Source organism: Jaculus jaculus, chromosome 6 (genome assembly GCF_020740685.1).
Source record: "Jaculus jaculus isolate mJacJac1 chromosome 6, mJacJac1.mat.Y.cur, whole genome shotgun sequence".
Classification (NCBI taxonomy): domain Eukaryota; kingdom Metazoa; phylum Chordata; class Mammalia; order Rodentia; family Dipodidae; genus Jaculus; species Jaculus jaculus.
Window position 1 is genome coordinate 1,261,088 of NC_059107.1, and position 23,240 is coordinate 1,284,327.

Here is a 23,240-nt window from a genome sequence, read left to right on the forward strand (position 1 = left end):
CAAATAATCTCTTGAATGTCTTTTCACTACTTGATTCTTCAAATTATAATACAAAGTATGTCCCCTTTGGAGACTGCTCAGGAATCTACTTGCTGTTCTGAGTGTAAAAGGAGAGAAGCAACAACCTTCCTTCAGATTTACCCTGGCGTTCATGAGGTCAAGAATCTCTTTGCAGAAGCATGGCAGTTGGTAAGGAAGGATAAAAATAATAATTTTATGAATTCCTAGCTCTAATCAAGAGCCATCCATGGCTGCTGAAGCTTTTATTATGGATGGATAAAGCTGGTAAGGCTTGAACCTCTTGAATCAGCATAAAAGGAGAGATGAGACAGAGTCCTCTGAAACACTACCACCAAGTAGTCTTGTCAAAAATCACACCTGAGTTAAGATAAAGCTTCTGGACCCTTTCCATCTCTAGTTTACAGGAAACACAGTGGGTGGAGAGTTGTGATAAACACCTTGGGGGCAGGCACTGTGAAAAATGCACCTGGTGGGACACTCATCAGACAAATTACCTAGTTTCTACACACACAGACACACACACCAAGACAAAAATAGAGGACCAGAAAGCAACCTATAAAAAATACTACATGGCTGAGAAGATTGCTCAATGGGTAATATCTGCTGGCATAAAATGCTGAGTGTGGTGGTGTGCACTTGTAATTGTGGTATTCAGGTGAGAGAGACAGGGAAATCCTATGGCTTGTTGGCTAGCTAGTCTAGCTGGGTTGGTTAGCTCTAGGCTCAGCAAGAGACCTGTCTCAAAGAATTAGACTGTAGAAGACCCTGAAATCAACCTTGGGCCTACACACACACACATCTTCACCTGGGTCTTGCCGGACGTTGTTGTCCTGAGAGTTCTACAATGTTAGTTCATGTCTGTGAGGGTTCACTTCTGTTTTCTTCTTTCAGTGTATGTCAGTACTATGGCTTGAGTATATCCCCAATTCATGTGCTGGAAATGTAACCCCCTAAGTCATTAAGTTAACAGTATTTGGAGGTTGAGTTTTTCAGAGATGTTTCACTAATGGACTTATAGACTAATAGAGTGATGGATTCATGGGTTATCACAGGAAAATTTTTGTTTAAAAGTGACCTCTCTGTTTCACAATGTGATTCCCTTACCAGATGCCAACACCATGCTCTTGAACTGCTCATTCTTCAAAACCATGAGCTAAACAGGCATCCAGTCTTTTCAAATTGCTGAGTCTCAGGTATTTTGTTATAGCAACAGAAAATGAGCTGAAAGAGTTGGCTTCCTTATTCATGTACACTACAGAATCATTTTTAAAGTTTCAAAACCTATGCAAACACAATCTTGAGGAGAATGAAGATTTTTAAAGAATTAAAGAATTGTTAGTTTTAAATTTTGATTTCAAAGTTTTGTGTGGTGGCGTATGTCTACCATACCACCACTTGGGAGGCTGAGGCAGGAGGGCTGCTGTGAGTCTGAGGCCAGCCTAAGTTACAAAAGGAGACTATTTGTCTCAAAACAAAAATGAATTATAAGTTGGAGATGGCTCAGCAGTAATAGGTACTTGCTTGCAAAATTTGATGGCCTGGGTTCAGTTCTCCAATACCCACATAAAGCCAGATGCAAAAAGTGGTGCATGCATCTGAAGTCTGTTTGCAGTGGCAAGAGGCCCTGATGCATATGTACTCTCTCTCTTTCTCACACACACACAATGGAAATTAAAACACAATTATTTCATTCCAATAGTTTCTTTTTTAAAGAGATACTAAGTCTTCCTACCAAGAAACTTGGAATCATTCCCTTTATTCAAATCTGCTTGATTTCTCTAATAAACATTTGTAGTCTCCTGTATCTGGACTTTTTGTACTAAAATTTATTCTAAGGAATTTAATTAAAGCATTTTTTTTTTTTTTTTTTAAGTTGTGGTGAACAGTATCACTTTTTGTTCCACAAACATTTACCAGGAGCCTACAGTGCTTAATCATGGGGAAGATTCTAGCAGGAGGGAGACATGCACCCTGCCCAGGCAGCTGACAGCTTAGTGGGATGTAAGATTCCCATCTCTGTTCTTTGAGCAGCTGCCAGTATTAATTCTAAGAGCCTTTCAGTTGGTTTTCAAATGTGTATAATTATATTGTCTACAAATACTTATTTCCTCTTCTTCCAGGCATTCATTCCTTTTCTAATTTTAGCCATATCTCTCATATTTCACTAAATATAAGGCACCACTGATTACAGTATCATAATCATTTTGTATCCTTCTTATAAAATAAAAACAGCAAATTATAATGGTCAGCTATCACTTAAAGATACCACAACTTATAAAATAATTGTGTTTTAGAGTGATTGAAATAACATTAGGTTGTCCCTGAAAGGTCTCTAAAGGAACAGTTTGGGAAATGCTACTCTGTCCTTGAATATCAGTGTTGGGTGTGATGCCAGTTGTGAGGGTTGAAACAGTCTTTGTAGCCTGGACTCTAGCCTTCTATTCCTCCCTTGACCCCAGAAGATGTAGCCTGGAGTTCTTGCTTTGGACAAAGGTCCTTCTAGAGGTAGGGTGAGGGGGGTGGGGAAGCACACAGAATAAAAGAGAGGAAAAAAAAAAACTTGGATGAAGGAGGTTATGCATGATGTTTCATAATGCTGGCAAGTAATTCAATTACTTCATGCAGGTCCAAACAGTGGATCAATAGGACTAGTCTGGCCAGCAAGGGTGCCCAGGATAGTCACACCATGTGAGGATTCCAGAAAGGCCAAAGAAGGCTGAAATGTGCCTTGGCTCTGGCTCTGAGAAAATGATGGGAGGGAAATAAGTAAGAAATAGTGAGTGTGGGGTGTAGCTTAGTGACAGAGCACCTATCTACTATGTGTGAGGTCTTGGGCTCAATCCCCAGCACCACAGGGGAGAAAAAGGAAGAAGAAAGATGGCGCTTTATTCTTTGGTTATCTGAAAAGAAAGGAAATGAGGTTTATTTACCTTGCATCAGAAGCAAAGAAGAATTCCACAGCCTTATCCCCCACAGCATGAAGGCAGGCAGAGCTGTCCAGCCTCTTCATCCTGGCTTTACAGATCATCTTCACATTTTCAATGTTGCCTAGCACGTGAAGAAATCAATTGCAAATCTCAGATTGCTCCATTTGCACGTAGTAACACATGGTAAGGCATCCATTTTCCCCTTTAAATTTGCATGGGAGATATTTACAATTTGTAGCTACGGCTGTGCCATCCAAATCCTACAAAATCTCCCTGGGTAGCACAATGTCACTGAAAGAGCAGCTACATGGCCACAGTGGGAGGGAACCGCAAACGAACTGAAGATGTTAAATCCGGGCATAGCTGCCATTCTCCCCCGTCTGCTGCCTGCTCTTTTCTTGTCTGCATGTGCTCAAAAATATCCACAATGAAAAACTGCTTTTCTCTCTCTCTCTCTTTTTTTTTTTTTTTTGGTTTTCGAGGTAGGGTCCAGGCTGACCTGGAAGTCACCATGTAGTCTCAGGGTGGCCTTGAATTCACAGTGATCCTGCTACCTCTCCCTCCCGAGTGCTGGGATTAAAGGCGTGCGCCACCATGCCCGGCTCCACAGTGAAACACTTTTAAAAGCTGGAGCCAAGTGGACAGCGCATGTGCGAGTTGGGGACAAGTCAGAACCAGGCTCGCTTGCCTCAGAGGACAGCAGCTGTCCTGCTGCTGCGCTGTGCGCTGTTCAAGTCCCTCTTAGGAAACTTACATGTCCTGTACAGGACAGGGATCTGCTCTGTGGAGAGCTTATATTTGCTTCGGACTCCGATGAGCAGTGGGCTGCCTCTCCTGTAGAGAAAAGAGGGAGTAGTAGGCCAGTCACCACCTTGGAGGTAAGATCACCCAGTCCAGCCCTTAGAGGACAGAGTGGACACGCTGACCATGGGAACATGTTCTTCTGACTTGGAGCGAAGGATAGGAAGCAGATCCTAGCTGGTTCACATGGCATCTCCACATCAACAGTAAGCTTGGTACCCTGTCCTGCCCCCATGCTGGTGAGACCTGACACTTTTCCAGTTCTCTAAATTCCCACATGACTGCTTCACACACTTAGGTCACAGGGCTGAGTGTTTAGCATCACAGTGAGCACTGACGTATGCAGCAGCAATACATGTAGCAATACAATACAGCAATACAATGCAGATGGCCACACATCTTCAGTTGTTGTGTCTGAGTGGGAGCACTTGGTGCCTTGAATCTGTCCAAGGACTCCCCTTTGTGCCTCCTTTTGCCCAGATCAGTGATCCTCTAGCTTTCATGGGCACAAAACTAGCTGACTTTTATGTATACAGCTGGAAGCTGCAGTTTCAAACATCAATTGAAAATGCAGATCAAAAATATTCAGAAAAGCCAAGCCTGATAGAGCAAGCCTGTAATCCTAGTTAATCAGGAGGCTGAGGCAAGAGGATTGCAAGTTCAAGAACTGCTTGGGCTACAAAGCAAGCTCAAAGCCAGCCTGGGCAACTTAGTAAAATAAAGAAGTAAAAAATCAGGGCTTTGGATTTCGATTAGGAGTACAATGTTTGTCTTGCATGAATCCCTGGACCCAGTACCAGTACCACACATGCATGCATACACACAATATGTGCACACACAAAGAAAGGTACAAGAAACTGCACTCATACTGAACCTGTAAAGATGCTGCCCCTTGCTGTTATTTCCTAAGTAATATAGTATGAAAGCTATTTACAAGGTGTTTCCATTACATTAGACATTATAATAATTTAGAGATGATGGCAATATATGCAGAGGTTTATATACAAATACTGCACCATTCTATTTTAGATAAGGGGACCCAAGCACCTGAGGATTTGAGGAGTTTAGTTCTAAAATCGAGGGAAGATTGTACTCTACTTTGTGGGCCATGGAAGGCAATGCTCAGGGTAGTCTTATCTCTGAGTGATAGTCCCTAAATGAGATTTTAGAATCTTTAGCATGTACAAGATAGACTTCATCACAAACATGACAGTGATTTGCACAGAGCAAATTTTTGGAAAATTACTACAGCTGACTGAAGTGAGAGATCCTTTCTCTTCTCAGGCCTTCTTCTCTGGTATACCTGTCTCAACTACCAATGCCTGGCTCTCCAAGCATCCCAGGAAGGAATCTTTAGTGAATAATTTCACAATATTTCTTTCTGGTTTACAACTGTTGAGTGAATGTGTTTAAGGTATTATTCTATTATTTTAATGGTATCTTGCCTTCAAAATCTAATTCTTTGTTTATTCTTATAAATTACAGCATGCAAATCAAATAAGCTTAGAATTCAGGTAGGTAAAATTCCAATAAAGTAGTCTCCCCTTTACATGCATGCCTAAAACTACAGATGGTATTAACTCCAATGTGTACAATGTCTTTGCATACATACATATCTATGATAATGTTTAATTTATAAATTAGTACAATAAAAGACTAATAGCAACTAATAATAAAATAGAATAATTATAACAATACACCATAATAAAAATTATTTAAGACTTGTAGATTGTATATTTCTGGAATTGTCCATTGAATATTTTCAGACAATGGTTGACTGTGGTTAGCTGAAGTCTTAGAAAGATAAGTGTGGATAAGCACTGTAGTTACTAAGAGTTGTTTGTTTTTCTCCCCTATTATGCCAACATAGTAACAAGAAGGAAGCACTGAGAATATTTTACTAATACCACTTAAAAGAGCTGTGAGAATATTTTACTAATACCACTTAAGAGAGCTGTCTTAAGCCTATTAAGTTAACATAATGGGGTAATATTTTACTTCAACCAATTTCTTGCTCATGTCAAGCACTATACTCATGAACCACTTGTTCATTAGGCTGATTCCAACCTGCCTATATAAATTTGGTCTGTCAACCTGACTCAAGTAGGGCCTTATTTCTTCAGTGATAAGACTGTTTTTCCTGTAGTACTGACTTGCTTGGACTCTTTTTATGACTTCTTAAAGTGGATGACAAAGTTTGTTATGCTAAGTAAAGGTGATGAAAGCACCCTGAATATTTAATTCTATTTTATTTTATTGGTTTTTCGAGGTAGGGTCTCACTCTAGCTTAGGCTGACCTGGAATTCACTATGTAGTCTCAGGATGGCCTCAAACTCATGACGATCCTCCTACCTCTGCCTCACAAGTGCTGAGATTAAAGGTGTGTGCCACCACGCCCAGATTTGAATATTTTATGACAATATGTTGTTGTGCCTAAAACTAATCAGAGACCTAGTTCTGGGGATCTAGTTTAAACATGTTTCTGATAAGGACAGTTAGAAAGCACATGATTATCTAGTCTTCTTGGCAAATGGCTCCCCAGATTTTATTGCTATAGAATGAGCTCTGTGGTTTCTTACAAGTGTATGACACAGACATCCTAAAAATTGTCTTGGAGGTTACAGAGAGATCAGTTTGAGGCAATTTAGAAAAATTAAGTTTTATTGCTTCTTCATATTGCCTTCTCTTGAATCCATTTAAAGTAGTAATACAAATGATCTGATTTTAAAGGAAGCTTCTAAACTATCAGTACCAACTGGTATTTTACACTTTTATGACTTAATAGAATTACATTTCAAATAACAAATTAGTCTTCTGGGCATGGTGGCACACACCTTTTATCCCAGCACTCAGGAGGCAGAGGTAGGAGGATCATCATGAGTTTGAGGCCACCCTAAGACTACATAGTGAATTCCAGGTCAGATTGTGCCAGAGTGAGACCCTGCCTTGAAAAAAAGTCAGTCTAATCTCACAAAAAATAAAAGTAAAATTCATGTTTTTATCGCCTTGGTATTGTGACAGTCTTCAAGAGACAGCCTCACTCTCTCTGCTCCAGTCCCCAAGGCCCCACAGATCTATTCTATATGGTTCCTTTGTGCCTTCTGTGGCCCACAGGGTACTAAGGCCCAGCACAACTGGGCCTGCCCAACTTTCCACTCCCTAACAGCCTGTGCATGGGCAATATCCTGCTGCACTACTGTCTCCATGCCGAGCCCATAGCAGGTGTCATTGAGCACCCATGGAGACTAGAAGTCCTATCTAGGGCTAACTATCTAGGCTCCACCCTGCCATCATGACCCAAACTTGGATGCTGGAGTGCTTCTGAGGACTTTTCAGTACTATATCCAAATCAATGTTCACTTTAGCTCCTCATTTCTTGTTCATAATTTTGAATTTTCTTAAAGGAGTCCCCTAAATAGTATAAGCTTCAAGCACCCACAAAACTTGGTTCCTACTATGAACTTTTACTTTCTTGTGAGATAGAGTGAAAAGGTGGGTGGGGGGAGAAAGAATTTGTGCATCAGGGCCTCCAGCCACTGCCATCAAACTCCAGGTGTTTATGCCATCTTGTGCACATATGCAACCTTGCACACTTGCATCATTTTGTGCATCTGGCTTATGTGGGATTTGGAGAGTCAAATTTGGGTCCTTGGAATTCACAGGCAAGTGCCTTAACTGCTAAGCCATCTCTCCAGCCCAACTTTTAGTTTTAACATGTATTATTGCCAACTTCTAAAAATCTGGAGATTTCATATAAAAATTCAACTTTCTGAGCTATGAAGATGGCTTAGTTGGTAAAATGTCTGCCCCTCAAGCATGAGAACCTGAGCTAGGATCCCAGCACCCACTTCATATTGCAGCATGTATGTGTAATCCCAGCACTGGGAACGCAGAGACAAGAGAATCCCTAGAACTAGTTAGCTAATCTAGCTAAACCGGGTGAGCTCCAGGTTCATTCTCTGTTTCAAAAAGTAAGGTGGAGAGCAATAATGCTCATCAGGATTATACCTGATGTCAACCTCTGGTCACCACATGCATGCACACATGTGCCACATAATACATGTATATGTTCAACACACAAAACTGCATGCAAAAAATCCAATTTCCTGGTCCTCCCCCCTTTTTTTGCATATGTGTGTATCTGCAAGTGCATGTGTGTGTGTAAGCCACAGGACATCCTTGGATGCTGTTCCTCAGGTACACTTTCAAGGTTTGAGACAAGGTCTCTCCTGGAGCTCACCAGATAAGCTAGACATGCTAGAGAGTGAGCTTCAAGGATCTACCTGTCTGCCTCCCCACTACTGAGGTTACAAGCGTGTATGATGAGCTTTAAGGTGGGATATGGGTAACAAACTCATGTCCTTATGCTTTCAAGGCAAGCATTTTACCAACTGAGTCATCTCCACAGTCTCATCAGGCCCTGTTTCCCTTTATAAAGAATAGCAGGGCTGGAGAGTTGGCTTAGCAGTTAAGCACTTGCCTATGAAGCCTAAGGACCCTGGTTCGAGGCTCGATTCCCCAGGACCCACGTTAGCCAGATGCACAAGGGGGCACACGCATCTGGAGTTTGTTTGCAGTGCCTGGAGGCCCTGGCGCGCCCATTCTCTCTCTCTGTCTCTCTCTCTCTCTATCTCTCTGTCTGTCATTCTCAAGTAAATAAATAAATAAACAAAATATTTTAAAAAAAGAATAGCAGGAACTCTAGTACCCACGGTCATAGTGTGTCACAGTGGCTGGGGTTAAACCACAGCTGGCTGGCCTTTAGGCCTAAGAAGCACTGTGCAGTTTACAAGAGGTCCTGCAGCCCTCTGGTGTCTCAAGCCAACTGATTTTAATCTTATTTATTTGTCTGTTGCTGGAAGTGCCAATACATTTGCCTTACCTTGTGGCAACAGCTTCTCCTGGGTAGTGGATGCTCTTGAAAACCAATGCAAATGCTCCTTCCTGGAAATGAATGAAAGAAGGTGAAGGATGGCTCACTTTGGCTAGCCCAGCCACCTTAGCCTGGTGGCCCAGGGAAAGTTGTTCCCAGCTCCTCCTTATGGCAGGCAGTCCTTGGATCACATGGGGTGTTTGTGCAGGGTGAGGTCAGGAGAAAGCACAATAGATAGCACCCTGATGAAGTTCCAAAGACCAGATTTGTGAACCTCACTGTGAACAACAGAAGCCACACTGGGCTCACAGGGAACCCTTGCCAGGGATGCTAAGCTCTGGGATGAGCTAGGTGGTGAAGGGCAGTTAGACACAGAGAGTGAGAACCAGCACTAGTAGTTCCGGCATCAAGCCTCAAGATAGGACTTGTTCAGGGAGCAGCCTTGAGTGCAAAGGGGTTGATCAACATAGCTCAGCACACGTACAGTCTGGATGTAATCCTCTGTCCCTTTTGTTGAAATGGACAATCATATCAGCCATCTTCGTACTCACTTCCTCATCTAATCGTAGAGAATCCTAGTAGTCCTAGAGAAAAGCAGCCCTACAAGTATGACTCTGTGATTAAAGGCTAATGCACTCTAAGTGCTTAGAGAACAATTGCATTTGCACTTGTGACTCACCTTGATTTTTGTGCAATGCCAGAATAAGAATATAGCTTTTTAAAAAAAAATTATTTATTTATTTATTTGAGAGCGACAGACACAGAGAGAAAGACAGATAGAGGGAGAGAGAGAGAATGGGTGCGCCAGGGCTTCCAGCCTCTGCAAATGAATTCCAGATGCGTGCGCCCCCTTGTGCATCTGGTTAACGTGGGACCTGGGGAACTGGGCCTCGAACCGGGGGTCCTTAGGCTTCACAGGCAAGTGCTTAACTGCTAAACCATCTCTCCAGCCCAGCACTGTAGTTTATCTTACCCTCTTATCCCTGGATTTTTCATCTGCAGACTTAGCTGACTGTGGATTAAAAACAGCCTGAGTAGGGCTGTGCAGCTCAGTGGTGGAGAGCTTGGCTTATATGTGTATGGCCCTGGGCTTGAGACTCAGTACCAGGAAATAAAGAAAAGAAAAACAATACTATGAAAACGTGTTATGTTATCAATATGTGCTATACAGTTAGGCTCTGATGGTTGCATGTATATTGAACATATATAGCCTTTTTCTTGTCAATCCCTAAACAATATAGTATATGAACTACTTCCATAGTATTTATATTGTATTAGGTATTATAAGTAATCTAGAGATTTTAAAGTACACAAGAGACTGTGCATAGATTATGTGTTATGATAATTTATGAGATTCAAGGATCTACTAATTTTGGTATCTGAGGGGAATGTCTCGGAACAAATTCCCTATTAATTCTGAAGGATAGTACCGTGGAGTATGCGATCTTTTATAAGTATGTTCTATAGATTATGTCTCCCCAAAAGAAGAAGCCATAAGGCAAAGGATTTTGATAGTAGAGTCACTTTCTAAGCAAGATTCTAAAAGCACTCACAGAAGGGGTGCGTATTTTAAAGTACTGTGATCCCTGCAGCAACCTCTGACCCAGTGTGCCCTACATTCTAGGCCTTGAACACTATCTCTAGGTTACCATGACCCTGGATAAGATGTGGATGGCAGATAACTTGGGGGATGGGATCTGGGATGTCTGTTATTCCTTGCATACCCTCTCCCCCACCCCATTACATGTAGGCCAGTGTCTGTTCTGCCTCTTTTCTCTTAGGAGGGGATTACCCTTGGATAAGCACCCCAGGGTGTGCACCCCTTTGCTTTTTGGATCTAGCCGTTTGGACATCATTCTTTCTGTCATCATTCTCTTGCTGTTCTTCCTGGGCCATTCATTTCTGCAAACTGATGTATTCTGATCTCTTTTATCTCAAAAACACTGTCCTCTGCAACTGCAGCCCTCTTTTGCTTCATACCCAATTATAATCAAACATCTGTATGTGCTGGCTCCCCTCCCTTCTTTTCTTCCCTTCTTTCCTTCCTCCTTCCTTCTTTACCCATTCTTTTCTTCCTTCCTTCTCCTTTCTTTCACCTCTTTTTCCCTTCCTCCCTCACTCTTTTTCCACATTGTAATTCTGGACATTTCTCCTCCATGTTTGCTCTACTGATAAGGAGAAAAGACTACAATTTTAAGTCTCCAACAGTTAAATTTATCTCATGTATGTAACAGTGCATATAATACATTTGAAAAGATGACAACATGAACCATGACAGCTATGTTCACCTGTTTGTACAATTCATGACCACAAGAACCATAGATCACAAGGCCAACCACCATCTAAGAGGCATTAAAGTGAAGCAAAGCATTTTCTGTTTGATGTTTGCTTTCTATGCTGGAGTTTCTCCCAGTTCTATAGAGACGTAGTAGTATAAATGCAGACAGTACAGATAAATCATCTTTCATCCTCAGTACTTTGTGGAAATATGTAAAATAAATGCTTATAAAAAACGAAGAGATGTTTAGATAGATAGACTCACCAACTGCTGAATGACTCTTTCAACCAATGTTGAAAATGTAATGTCCTCTGTCTCTCTGTTGTCAAATACATATTTAATCAGCTTGGCAATGGTTTCCGTGTCTGTTTCTGACTCAAATTCATAGCCTTTGCTTTCCTGGAATATAAGGTTGTATCCAGGGTGACAGATATTGGTCATTGTGCAATGCTGTCCTGGTCAACTCCCTCTAGTCCCTTATGATATGACTTACGGCAAGAACAAGCAAAACTGGGAAGGGATGAAAGATATCTGCTAGAACCACATAGCCAAACACTTCTGAGTCATTCATGCATTCCCTGAGATCAACCCTCCTCAGAAGCTTGTCTTCACCATTAATCTGGACATTGCAAAATAACTGTAGTTGAAATGATAAAATATGTTGAGTCAAATCCACCTACATCCTAACCCACACTACACAATCTTTTCATAGTGTGGTCATTCACCATCTGGCTTCCCACCTCACATTCCATTTGGCGTATGAGTCGATGTGTTACATGGTGAAGCTTCCTTCATGAAACCAAATTTATGTTATTTTTGATTCCATGAATCTGCAGTGACCCTTTGGATAAATGCTAATGCCCTGTATTTCCCCCAGACAAAACTTGATCATAGTGGCTCCAGTGGGGCTGAACTCACGCTCAAGGCTGTGATGTGGCTGAATGTGAGTCTTACTCAGTTACTGCATTTGTTTTTGAAGGGAAACGAACTGCTCACAGAGTTTCTGGGGGAAGATCAATACTACTTAGCTTGGATGTTACCCAAGGAAAGTATCTTACCAGAAATTTTCTCAGATCTTTGTAGTTTGTGATGATTCCATTGTGGATAACAACAAATTCTGCAAAAAGGGTTTGGTGGACAGAGAAACACTATTAGAAGTGAAGTTCAAGTCAGAGGAAAGGAAAAGATTTGATAGCTTGAAAACTACAAATTCTTCTTTACGAAGGTTTTCGTTAAGCAAATTTCTTTTGCAGCGACTAAGACTAATGCTGAAGATGACTACAATTTGACCCTGAAGAATTTATTTTTCCATAATAAGCATATAGCCCCTGACCCTGCATAGAGCTTTTTAAATATTACCCAATAGTGTTCAGTAATTAATGTCAAACAAAGGATTATTAGCCCTCCATTATCCAGAAATAATTCTAGGCATTTCCATGAGCTTTAGTTTTCAAAGGTGTCACACATTAGCAGTCCACTGATGTACTTTGTTTGACACACACTGTATTTTAATACATTTTTTTGAGTTGAAATACTTTGAACTTTCACTGTAAAATTCTTAAGAATTCTTAGAAAGTCCTTACATCCTTGGGCTTACCCACATTCCTGTGTGAGCCCAGCTCTATGGCATGCTTGCTTGCTACGGTGCTCCCAGGTCCTCTAAATACCAGGCCCACATCCCACTCGGGCTACCCCTGCACAGGTTGGATTCTCTGGAAGGTTCTGGGAGAGCAAAGGATGAGCTTGCCTGAGTCATCATTGTTTTCTCTTATTAAATAGCTTATGAATAAGGAACCTGGGGCAAAGTCCAAGGCCAGGCGAGAGGTCAGAAGACAAGCAATCTCTCTCTCTCCATTGTCTTAGGTAGCAAGATGCTTCATTGTCCTTTAGATCTACTGGCTACCTTGTGGTGTGACTATATATCAGATGCACTTTAGAAATACTCTGGTTCTCTGTAGCTCCAAATCAAGTTCTTCCTCTCTCTGTAGCTCCAGATCAAGTTTTTCCTCAGGTCAGGAGAGATTTCTTTAAAAAGCTTTCCAGTATTTTTTTTCTTTGTGCTCACCATAAATTCTTTTCTGTTATTTTATTCTTTTAAAGAAATTGTCAGAATTTTGTAAACTGTTTTTTTTTTAAATATTTTTATTCATTTGTTTGCAAGGAAAGTGACAGAAGACAGGCAGAGAAAATGGGCACATCGGGGCCTCTAGCCAACTCCAAGTGCATGTGCCACTTAGTGCATCTGGCTCTACATGGGTACTGGGGAATCAAACTCTGGTTGTTAGGCTCTGTAGGCAAGCACCTTAACTGCTGAACAATCTCTCCAGCCCTGTTATTTTATTTTTAAAATATTTTTATTTATTTATTTGCAAGCAGAGGGGTGGAGGAGAAATGGGTGCATTAGGGCCTCCTGCTGCAGCAAACAAACTCCAGACATATGTGCCACTTTATGCATCTGGCTTTACATGAGTAGTGGGTAATCAAACCCAGGCCATCAGGATTTGTAAGCATGTACTTTTAACTGGTAAGCCATCTCTCCAGCCCCTTTTCCTGTTATTTCAAAGCCTATTGTTTATTTTTGTGAGATCACACAAAAAAATTTTTAAAAGCCTGTAACTTGAACCTAATGCAATGTGTACAGGCATGGGATATCATAATGAACCCCATGAATATGAATGATTTTTATATATCAGTTAAAAGCAAATTTAAATGAAATAATTTTTTAAAGTTCAGTTTCAATCCTGGTCACAGTTGAGCGCTATTGCAGCTTTGTTTTTAACAGTTCCATGTGTTATGATGTCTTCTTGGGACCACCAGTTATCTATATGTTGGATCTGTACCAAACTTTCTTCAGTTTTTGCCCCCATATCCGTTATATCATTATTTCTTTACATAATTTTCTTAATTTTGTCACACTTCATCTTTGTCTCATTGCCTACAAACCAATATTTTCTTAGGAAAACAACACCTTTTTGTTCTAATTTTGTGGACCTGAGGATTAAACTAGGTAATGGCTCTACCACTGAGGCATTCTGAGATCTGAAAAAAAAAATAGCTCTATAATTTCCTCATGTCATTTAGTGGCTAGGTATAAGACCTTCTTGAAAGCATGCTCTTTGACTATCACTGATAGTTGTTCAAGAAAGTTTCACATTTTTGCATATTTCTCATGATTCTTTTCAACTAGTCCTCCTGAGTCAAAGCAAGAATTTCCAACAAATTTGAGAAGGGGTGGTTTCTCTTGGAGCCCCCACGCTTTGGAGACACAATCAGGATAATTGTGTACACTTGGGGTTCTGGTCAGGTTCACCTGTCACTAAAGTGGACAGAAGGCTATGTGGCTGACATATGGTCTTGGTAATGTTTTCTCAGCCAACACCATTGCTCCAGGGACCAAGTTCTGCAGCTGATTTGGAGTTTGGCTAAGTCTTCAACACTATGAGGTAATGTTCTAAGATTATGATACTTGCCACAGTTGTGAGGTACCCTATGGTTCAGATCATGGACCAGACTCAAGAAATATCCTCCAGGAAAAACCTTACTATTCTAAGACTCTGACCATGTGAACACGGGTGTCCCTTCTCTAGAAGATTCTTTCCCTTCTAAAGAGAGCTGATGAACCCACTCAAAGTGGTCTGGGGAGAATCTGTATCACTTTGCATCTTCTGTTAGGGGTGGGCATGCTTGCTTTTTATCTGGCCCTGTACAACACCCTGGGGTGTACTCCCTACAGTGGGGTAAAGGACATGAGCAGGGAAGAGTTGCTCTCTCCCTGGTCTGACTTCATGAGGACAGACTGTGGTGAGACTTGTCAAGTGTATGGCTAAGTACCTCTAAGGAGCCTCCAAAACAATTCTGGTATATTTGAGCCTTACTCTAGTATGAGGTTTTGTAAGAGCTTGTACTAGCCCAAGGGATATCTTGGGTTTAGTATCTGTTAACTCCAGAAATCATTTCTCTGTTGGCCACTGTCTACCATCATATCCAAATGTGTGTGATCAGGAGCTCCTGACCTGTCCAGGCCTAACATCAAATTAGGACCCATTAGAAGGCCAACTTATATTTTAGACTTTTCTCTACCCTTCAAGGCCTGGGAGGAGTTATGGAATAAATGCTCTCTCTGTCTTTCTCTCTCTCTCTCTCTCCATCTCACATCCCAGAGGGTCCTAGTACAGTAGGCCATAGCACCCTGGAAGATGACCACAGAGCCTCCAGGAGCTGCCACAGGGGCCCAGCCCTGCCAGTCCTTCCTCTGCAAGAGGCAGGCTAGAGGAGTCCCGGCATGTGAGGGACCTTGAGCTGGCTGGCACAAGGGGCAGTTTGGAGAGCCCAGGAGCCACATCTCACCAAGGCTGAGTTGCCCTGTGTCTCAGCTTTGCCCCACTGCTGATCAGTGATACTCTAAGGCACTGTGAGCCCAGTGTTTTCATATCTTCCAGGTTTTCAAGGGATGCCAGAGGCCTGGACTTTTATCACTAGTAATCCTTGTAAAGCAAGCCAAGTCAAGGGATCAGAGGATGTTGGGAAAATGTCTTGAGCTGCCAACCACAGCCTCTTCTTCCCCAAACCTCAATTCCTGAGCTGATGAACCTCCCTGGGAAGGAGCATCTCAGGCATGAAGCTCCACTACTCACTGCCTTCACTCTGCAGGGAGGGAGTGGGCTTAGCTGGGTGATGAAGAACTCTATGCTTCTCTTTCAGGCCCCAGACTTTGAGAACACTCCTTGGAAGGAACCATGCCTTGGCCCTCCAACCTTACACTGCCTGCGATAGTTAGAGTGTACCCCTCAAGGGCTTGATGGTTGTTCTCAGGGTGGTGATGTGACAGACAGTGGGACCTTTAAGAGACAGAGTGCTCATGACAAACTAATGTAGTTCTTACAAGACTCTGGTTAGCTCTGGGAAGAGTAGGCAGTTATAAAGTGAGGTCATTCACATGCCTGGTTCCTTCTTCATGCAATTGGTTTCCCTTCCTGCTTTCGTGTGTGTGTGTGTGTGTGTGTGTGTGTGTGTGTGTGTGTGTGTGTGAGAGAGAGAGAGAGAGAGAGAGAGAGAAATAGACAGAGATAGAGACAGAGAGAAAGAGAGAGAGACAGAAAGAGGAGTGTATGTGTGTTTACAAATACATATGCATGTGTGTGAGTACATGTGTGGGAAGCCAGAATTCAATGTGAGGTGTCTTCCTCAACTGTTCTAAGTTTCCAAGACAGGGTCTCTCACTAAACCTAGAGCTCACCAGTTCAGCTAGACTAGCCAATTAGCCCTACAGATCTTGTCTCTGCCTCCCCAGCACTGGGGTTACTGACATATACTGCCATACTCAGCTTATGTGGATGCTAGGGATTCAAGCTCAGATCCTCATGCTTACATTGTCAAGCACTTTACCCACTGAGCCATCTCTATCACCCCTCTTTCTGCTTTATACCACATGATCATGAAGCCAAGGGGACCCTCACCAGAAGTCAACCAGATGTGGCCACCTAATCTAAAACTGAAGACTAATTTCCTGTCTTTGTAAGGAACCTGGCTTTAGGTATTTTGCTATAGCAATGGAAAACAGATTAAGACACTATCAAAGTCCACTCTTGGGATGGGTTACCCAGAGTCATCAACCCTTGTGGCAAAGTACCATCACTTTCTTGTGGGTACCTGGAAGGTCAGCAGCACTCAGGGAGCAAACACTGACCTGAGGTCCAGGCCCACCCACCAGGGTGTTAGGGAAAGTCAGTTTGAGACCAGGATCATCCCTGACATCTCATTGGGAGAGGCAGAACCAATCCCGACAGAAAAGCAAGTCCAGAGTACTTACCATTGCCTTTGTCTGAACGCTGTGGGTGGCTGTTAACAGCACTGGGGACCCCATGGGTGGCCCAGCGTGTATGGGCAATGCCAAAGTGTGTCTCAAACTCCACCTTTAGGTCCATGCTGTCTTGCTCTAAATGGAAAAAAAAATCAGTTTTGCTGTATTTAAAAATAAGTTTTGGCAATGAACTGCTAAGGCAAGGTGGTTTCATTATATCTGAATATATCGTCTACAGCAACAGCTCATCTTTATCAACCCCAGGATCTGCCATAGCTCTGTGCACCTGTGTTGAGGCTCACTTAGTAGTTATCAGTAACTTAACCCACAGCCCTCCCTCCATTCCTCTTTTTCTCCTCCCCCCTCTTCCTCTGTTTCACAGGTTATCAATATGTAACCCAGGCTAGCCTTAAACTGGCAGTAATTCTCCTGCCTCAGTCTCTAGAGTGCTGGGATTTCAGTCATGTGCCACCAACCTGGTCTTTACTTCCTAATCAAAATAAACTGTCTTTAAAAATAAAATGACCTGTACCTACTACAGACAGAAAAGCAGTATCATTTGTCAGACTGAAATAAATACATAACTGTTAACACTTTTTTTAAAAGTCTCCATGTGCTACTGCCCAAAATCAATCAGCCAATAGACTATGAGACACAGTTTTATGACACACGCTTAATCCTCCTGCTATTCATCAAAGTTTAAGCATATTAGCAATTTTCGTCTCAAACACTGTTGGAATAAACTATTCTCAGGAGACCTGAGCACCACATTGACCCCAATGCAGAGTGTCTCCACTTACTATAGAGCTCTTCATCCAGTGCCTTCACTTTCCCCTTCTTTTTCACTAGCTGGATATGTTTCTCTTTGACTTCATGATTGTTTCCATCAATGGCCACACCTACATTCAAACATTTTATATTTGAATATTTTATTGAAGTGCAGTTTATATGTAGCAAAAAGCACAAAATTCTGTTAAGTGCATACACTAGCCACTCATGGGTATCCAACCTTTTGACATTGTGACATGATATCATCTACAAATGTGCTGGGCTGCATTCATTGCTATCCTGAGACATATGTGGCCTGCAGACCCCAGGATGGCCAGGCCTGTTAGTATGACCCTGACACAATGTAGAACAATTCTATTACTTAGTATGATCCCTGAGTTACTGTCCAATTTACCCAGCCCCAGAAGTGGCTACCACTTCCACACTTCAATTTCCCCACACCTGAAGCAGTACCATTGTTCACACTTCCATCACAATAGACCAGTTTGCCTATTTTAGAACTTCATAATACTAAAATAGCAGACATTGTTTTTCATGTCAGAATGTGAATTTTTCATCATGGGGTACCACTGGCCCTCCCTACATGAGGCTTTACATTTATAAACAACCAACAATTGATCCAAAATATTCACCATAATAAGTAAAATTGCCTCTGTGTTGAACCCATGCACTTTCTTCTTGCCATTGTCCCCTAAGAAAAGCAGGATAACTAGTCACACAGCCTTACATTGATTTAGGTATTACAAGCAATTTAGGATGAGTTAAGTACCTGAGTGAATGTATAAATAGCTTATATGCAACTATCATTCCATTTTCTAGAAGGATTTGAGCATTTCAGGGTTTTGGTATCCTGCAGCTTCTTGAAGCCTGGCTCACAGGGATACTAGCAGACAAATACTCTACCCAGGTGCTGTCTGTTTATAGCATTTGTGCTGGAGATCTAGGCCTACATTTCACCATAGAGCCACACACCTGGTCTTCATCACAGTTCTTGCTCTCTAGGCTTTCTGACCAAAAGAGCACTGCATGATTTTCAGAATATCTATTTTGGAAGATAAGGCCATTAATTGTGGCAATACTTCACAGAAGCAGATATGTGTACAAGGATCCTTGGCTTGGCTATTAGGGATGCACCTGCCATTACTGGCACGAGGCTATTCAAGGGCACTACCCTGTCTTACTCTTTGCACTGTGCCATTATAGCAGCCATCTCCCCTCCATTCATGCTTGAACCCTTTTATTGGTCTTGCATTATGTTATGAACTCATAGTGATGTAAAACCATTTAGTTCTTTGTTCTGCAGGCTGCTTAGATACAATGAATGGAGGAGATCCCCTAACCAGCCATGGTAGGACCAAGCTTTAAAATCCCAAGGCCAAGTAGAAAGATATGAGCTGGAATTTAGGGAAATAAAATGCCAAAACAAGTGAAGAAAAAAAAGTTATAGGAGCTGAGGAGCTGAGGATGTAGCACTGGGTGTGCTTAGCATGTATGAGAGACCCTGGGTTCAACTTTCAGCATGACAGCCTGCCTGACTGCCCAACTAAATGGCTGACTAACCCGCCTATCACAAAAATACATAATGATTATTAAAGAAAACTGAATGTTAAGAAGACCCAAGGGAACAAAATGCCCCAACATAAAGAAAATGGGCTGTTGTTGGGGGTGGCAGAGACCACAAAATGCCCGGCAACACCTACCTGCTGAGTCATAGCCTCGGTACTCCAGCCGCTGTAGGCCCTTGATGAGGGTTTCAAAGATTTCCTTCCTTGTCCTGGGTACTCTGTAGTTCATATAGGCAAAGATTCCTGTTAAAGAGAAAGGAATGCCATGTTAAGAAAATGTGTGTATCCTGTTAAGAAAACTTCCGGGCTTGCAAAGGTGGAGAGCTCCCAGGCTGCTTGCAGAGGACAGCAATGGCAGCACTAAAGCGTGGCTCTTGGGGGCTGGAGAGATTGCTTAGTGTTTAAGGCATTTGCTTGTGAAGCCTAGGGACCCAGGTTTGATTCCTCAGTACCCACATAAGCATCCACAGGGTGGCACATGTGTCTGGAGTTTGTTTGCAGTGGATGGAGGCCCTGGCATGCCCATTCTCTCTCTGTCTCTCTGTCTGTCTTTTGCTATGCCTCTCTCCCTCTCTTTAAATAAATAAATAAAATATTTTTTAAAAAGAGTGGCTCTCCTTTCCACTTCTGGAAGGGTTCTATGTTCAGTCAGCCCTTCTTTCTGTTACAAAACCTTCATGAACCCTGCGTCATACCCTGTGCTCTTATCATTCCACTGAAGAGACTAATATGACCCCTGCATGGACTTGTAGGGATACTGTTGATTGTGGCAATAATGACGGTTACCAAAGCAATCTGACCCCTGGGGCCTATAGAAGGCCCATCTCCAAGCTTTCTCTAATTTACAGAGCTTGTCTGGGCTGAGTCATAAGGAATTCATCACAGCCCCCTTGTGGCAGGTGGAAACAGGGACTGAGACCTTAGCTTCTTTTCCCACTTGTCCAGATGGCTTAGAGTATGCTCATAAATGACACCATTTGGACAACAGCAAGAATAAAACCATCTCATGACCCCTTGGCCCTTGGGGAATCCTTACTGTTATGGTAGGCTGGAAAGCCATTTTGCTTTGGCTTTATTGTTTGTACTTAAATTTCAAAATAAGTTCCTAGGTGGAGAGTAATAGTCATGCTGCTTCTGTTTTTCCAAACTATAACCCCCTGGTCTGCTTCTCTCCTGCTAGTGTCCCATCCCATCATATCTCTATTCTTTCATTATCTTGTCCCACTTGGGACTACCTGCCCATTCCAAATCTCAGCTCCAGCTCTACCTCCATGGAAGGCTTGCCTGGGATCCATCTGTGGGCCTCCTGATACAAATCCTACCTCATGGGGTGTCTACATTCCCCTGACAAGGGCTGCTAGGATCATTGCTGGAATCTTGGTCTCTAGTGTGATGGAACCTTTAAGAGGTAGGGTCTATCTTAAGGGGCATTGGGGGTTCTACCTCAGTGAGTGGACTAATACTTCCCCTGAAATGTGGGCTGGATCATACAGGAGTGAATTAGTTATGAGAATAGTTGCAATCAAGTAAGCTGACCCACATATTTGGTCTTTTCCTCTCATAGCTATTCCTCTTCCCACTTCTCTGCCCTGTTGCTATATAGCCAAGGGAACCTTCACCAGAACAGTGGTGGGAGGGATGATGTTTGGGCATTCCAGTCACCAGAGTCATTAGAAATTTCAAAGTAATCTACTTATAAAGTATTCAGCCTCTGGGGTTTTATTATAACAACACAAATTTTGGATGAAGACAGCTGTATAGGTTGGCATTAAACATTTTTATTTTTACTTTTATTCTTTTGGTTTTTCAAGGTAGGGTCTCACTCTAGTCCAGGCTGACCTGGAACTCACTATGTCATCTCAGGGTGGCCTTGAACTCACAACGATCCTCCCACCTCTGCCTCCTGAGTGCTGGGATTAAAGGCGTGCACCACCACGCCTGGTGCATTAAACATTTTTATATGTTTCTTTGTCTCTTGACATAGAGTCCATGTTTAATAAATGTAGGTGGAACAAAATGACCATAAATCTGTATTAACTGCAGAAAGCAACAGTATGAAACAGAGCTGAAAACTGACTCACTATAACCATTTAAGTCCATTCAGGCAGCAATACCAAAAAATAAAAAAAAAAAATAGACTGGATGACTTAGGAACAACATAAATTTATTCTGTATAGTTCTGGAGGCTGAGAAGTTCAAGGCCAAAATGCCAACAGATTCACTGTCTAGTGATGGCATTTCCTCAGAGATAGTCATCTTATTCTAATTCCATGGTGGAGTGATGTTGTAGAGGCACTCACTCATTACCCTCAATGAGGCTCTGCTTCCATAAACTAATTCCTCCCCAAAGGCTCTACCGCCAAAAATATCATCACCTTAGGAGTGAGGATTCCAGCATACAAATTTTAGGGGAATGTAAACATTCAGACCACAGCAGCAACTCATCTTACTGACTGCTTTCTGTGTAGCAAACACTTGGCCACACATTCTCTCTAAGCTGTCAAAGCTCTCTGAGGCCTTCTATGTTTTGACATTCCCAGGAATGAACACTGTGATGGTTAAAAGAGAATTTGCTAAGGTGAAAGGAAGATCTGACCAGGATGATTTTTCCCCCCAGCAAAAAACCTTAACAGGAGATAACCTGCCCACAGATGATCAAAGACTGACTATGATGGCAGACCATCTAAGAGGACGGATGTCCTTATGGTACATTGAAATTAATGATTAAACTTTGATCAGAAAATTGTTATATTCCTAAACAGTAGTCTTAGGACTTACTAGAATTCACTTGAACACACTCAGCCAAAAAATAGGTCATAAAATTAAACAGTACTTACAATATATTTAACATCCTTATATACTGCACATTACTGTAAACAGTATAGTTGTATAGTATTTGTATATGTATAAACATGTGTATTAAGGCACAGAGCTGAGATGTAAAATATATACACAGTGTGCTTTCTGAGCAGCTACAGATGTTTTCTTTTACAAATGGCCAAGGGCAATTTTGTCAGTGAGCTATTTTTGTCTTCCTTGCTGACTTCAGTTCAGAAGAGAGGAGCTGAACATAAGGGCTGTGTCTGTAGTTGGTCCAGGCTCCGTAGTGGAGCTCCCACCAGAGAAAGTATGCAGGGCTGCTGCTGAGCACTGATGGCCACGGTTCATACTTCACTCCACACTTCAAACCAAAACCACATGTGGCTCTCAGGTGGAGTTTTGTCACCTTACTTATTTTAAGATGGTTATCTTTTGCTATTAGTGTTAACGTTTTTATATCTTTCTTAAGATATAAACATACTATAATATGACCCCATCAAAGTGCACAACTCAATGTTTTTTTCAAAAAATTATTTTATTTATTCATTTGAGAGAGATTGGAGAGAGAAAGAACGGGCATGCCAGGGCCTTTAGCAACAGCAAATGGACTCCAGACATATGTGCCACCATGTGCCTCTAGTTTGACATGGGTACTGGGGAATTGAACTTGGGTCCTTAGAAGCGCCTTGACTGCTGTGCTATCTCTCCAGCCCCTTAATTCAAAGATTTTTAGTCACCGAATTTCCACAGTCTATGTTAAGTAAAATTTTTCTGGAAAATAATGAGAAAGTCCCTGGGTGATGTGTTCAACACTCTGGTCAATGAAAGGCCACATCTACTGGGGACAGTTATATAGACTGAAGCAACTCAGTACAGTAGTTATCCTTTTCTCAAATTCTGACTTGAGGATTCATCTACCCTCTTTCAGCCTCAGTCTGAAAACATTAAATAGAAAGGTTCAAGGCTGGAGAGATGGCTTAGTGGTTAAGGCACTTCTGACTGACTTTTCTTCCTACTATCGGTCATACTTTCTTCAATGTGCTTGGTCAATACAAGGCAGAATGAGAAGCATTATGAATTTTGATTTACTGGGTAATGGATATTTTTATGTTTCTAAAAATGCCCTTTAACTTTGAAAGGAATTAAATCTGAGGGATTTTTTTTTTCCCCCAGGAGGTTCTTTAAGGTTCAGCTCGTCAGTTCTGTGCAATTCCTCTTCTCTCAGGCACATTCCACTTCTGAGTACATGTCTGTCGCTTATGTTCTCTATGGCACATCAGACCCACTGTAGCTTGAGGGAGAAGGTACAATAGAAGCCCTTGGTGGGGCATTAAAGGGCCATTGTCCTCAGGCCCACCAGCCATGT

The 23,240-nt window shown here is 42.0% G+C and overlaps 1 protein-coding gene across 1 annotated transcript in view; it reads right to left on the minus strand.

The window, feature by feature from the left end:
• The window catches only part of Gfpt2 (glutamine-fructose-6-phosphate transaminase 2), a 52,485-nt gene that overhangs the window by 17,750 nt on the left and 11,495 nt on the right, over nt 1–23,240 (minus strand). The window contains exons 2-9 of the mRNA XM_004666604.2: nt 19,190–19,297; nt 17,501–17,599; nt 16,710–16,835; nt 11,959–12,017; nt 11,165–11,299; nt 8,632–8,693; nt 3,703–3,782; nt 2,952–3,069 (exon numbers count right to left, since the gene is read on the minus strand). Coding sequence (XP_004666661.2) covers nt 2,952–3,069; nt 3,703–3,782; nt 8,632–8,693; nt 11,165–11,299; nt 11,959–12,017; nt 16,710–16,835; nt 17,501–17,599; nt 19,190–19,297 — 787 coding nt within the window. The remainder of the gene's footprint in view (nt 1–2,951; nt 3,070–3,702; nt 3,783–8,631; nt 8,694–11,164; nt 11,300–11,958; nt 12,018–16,709; nt 16,836–17,500; nt 17,600–19,189; nt 19,298–23,240) is intronic.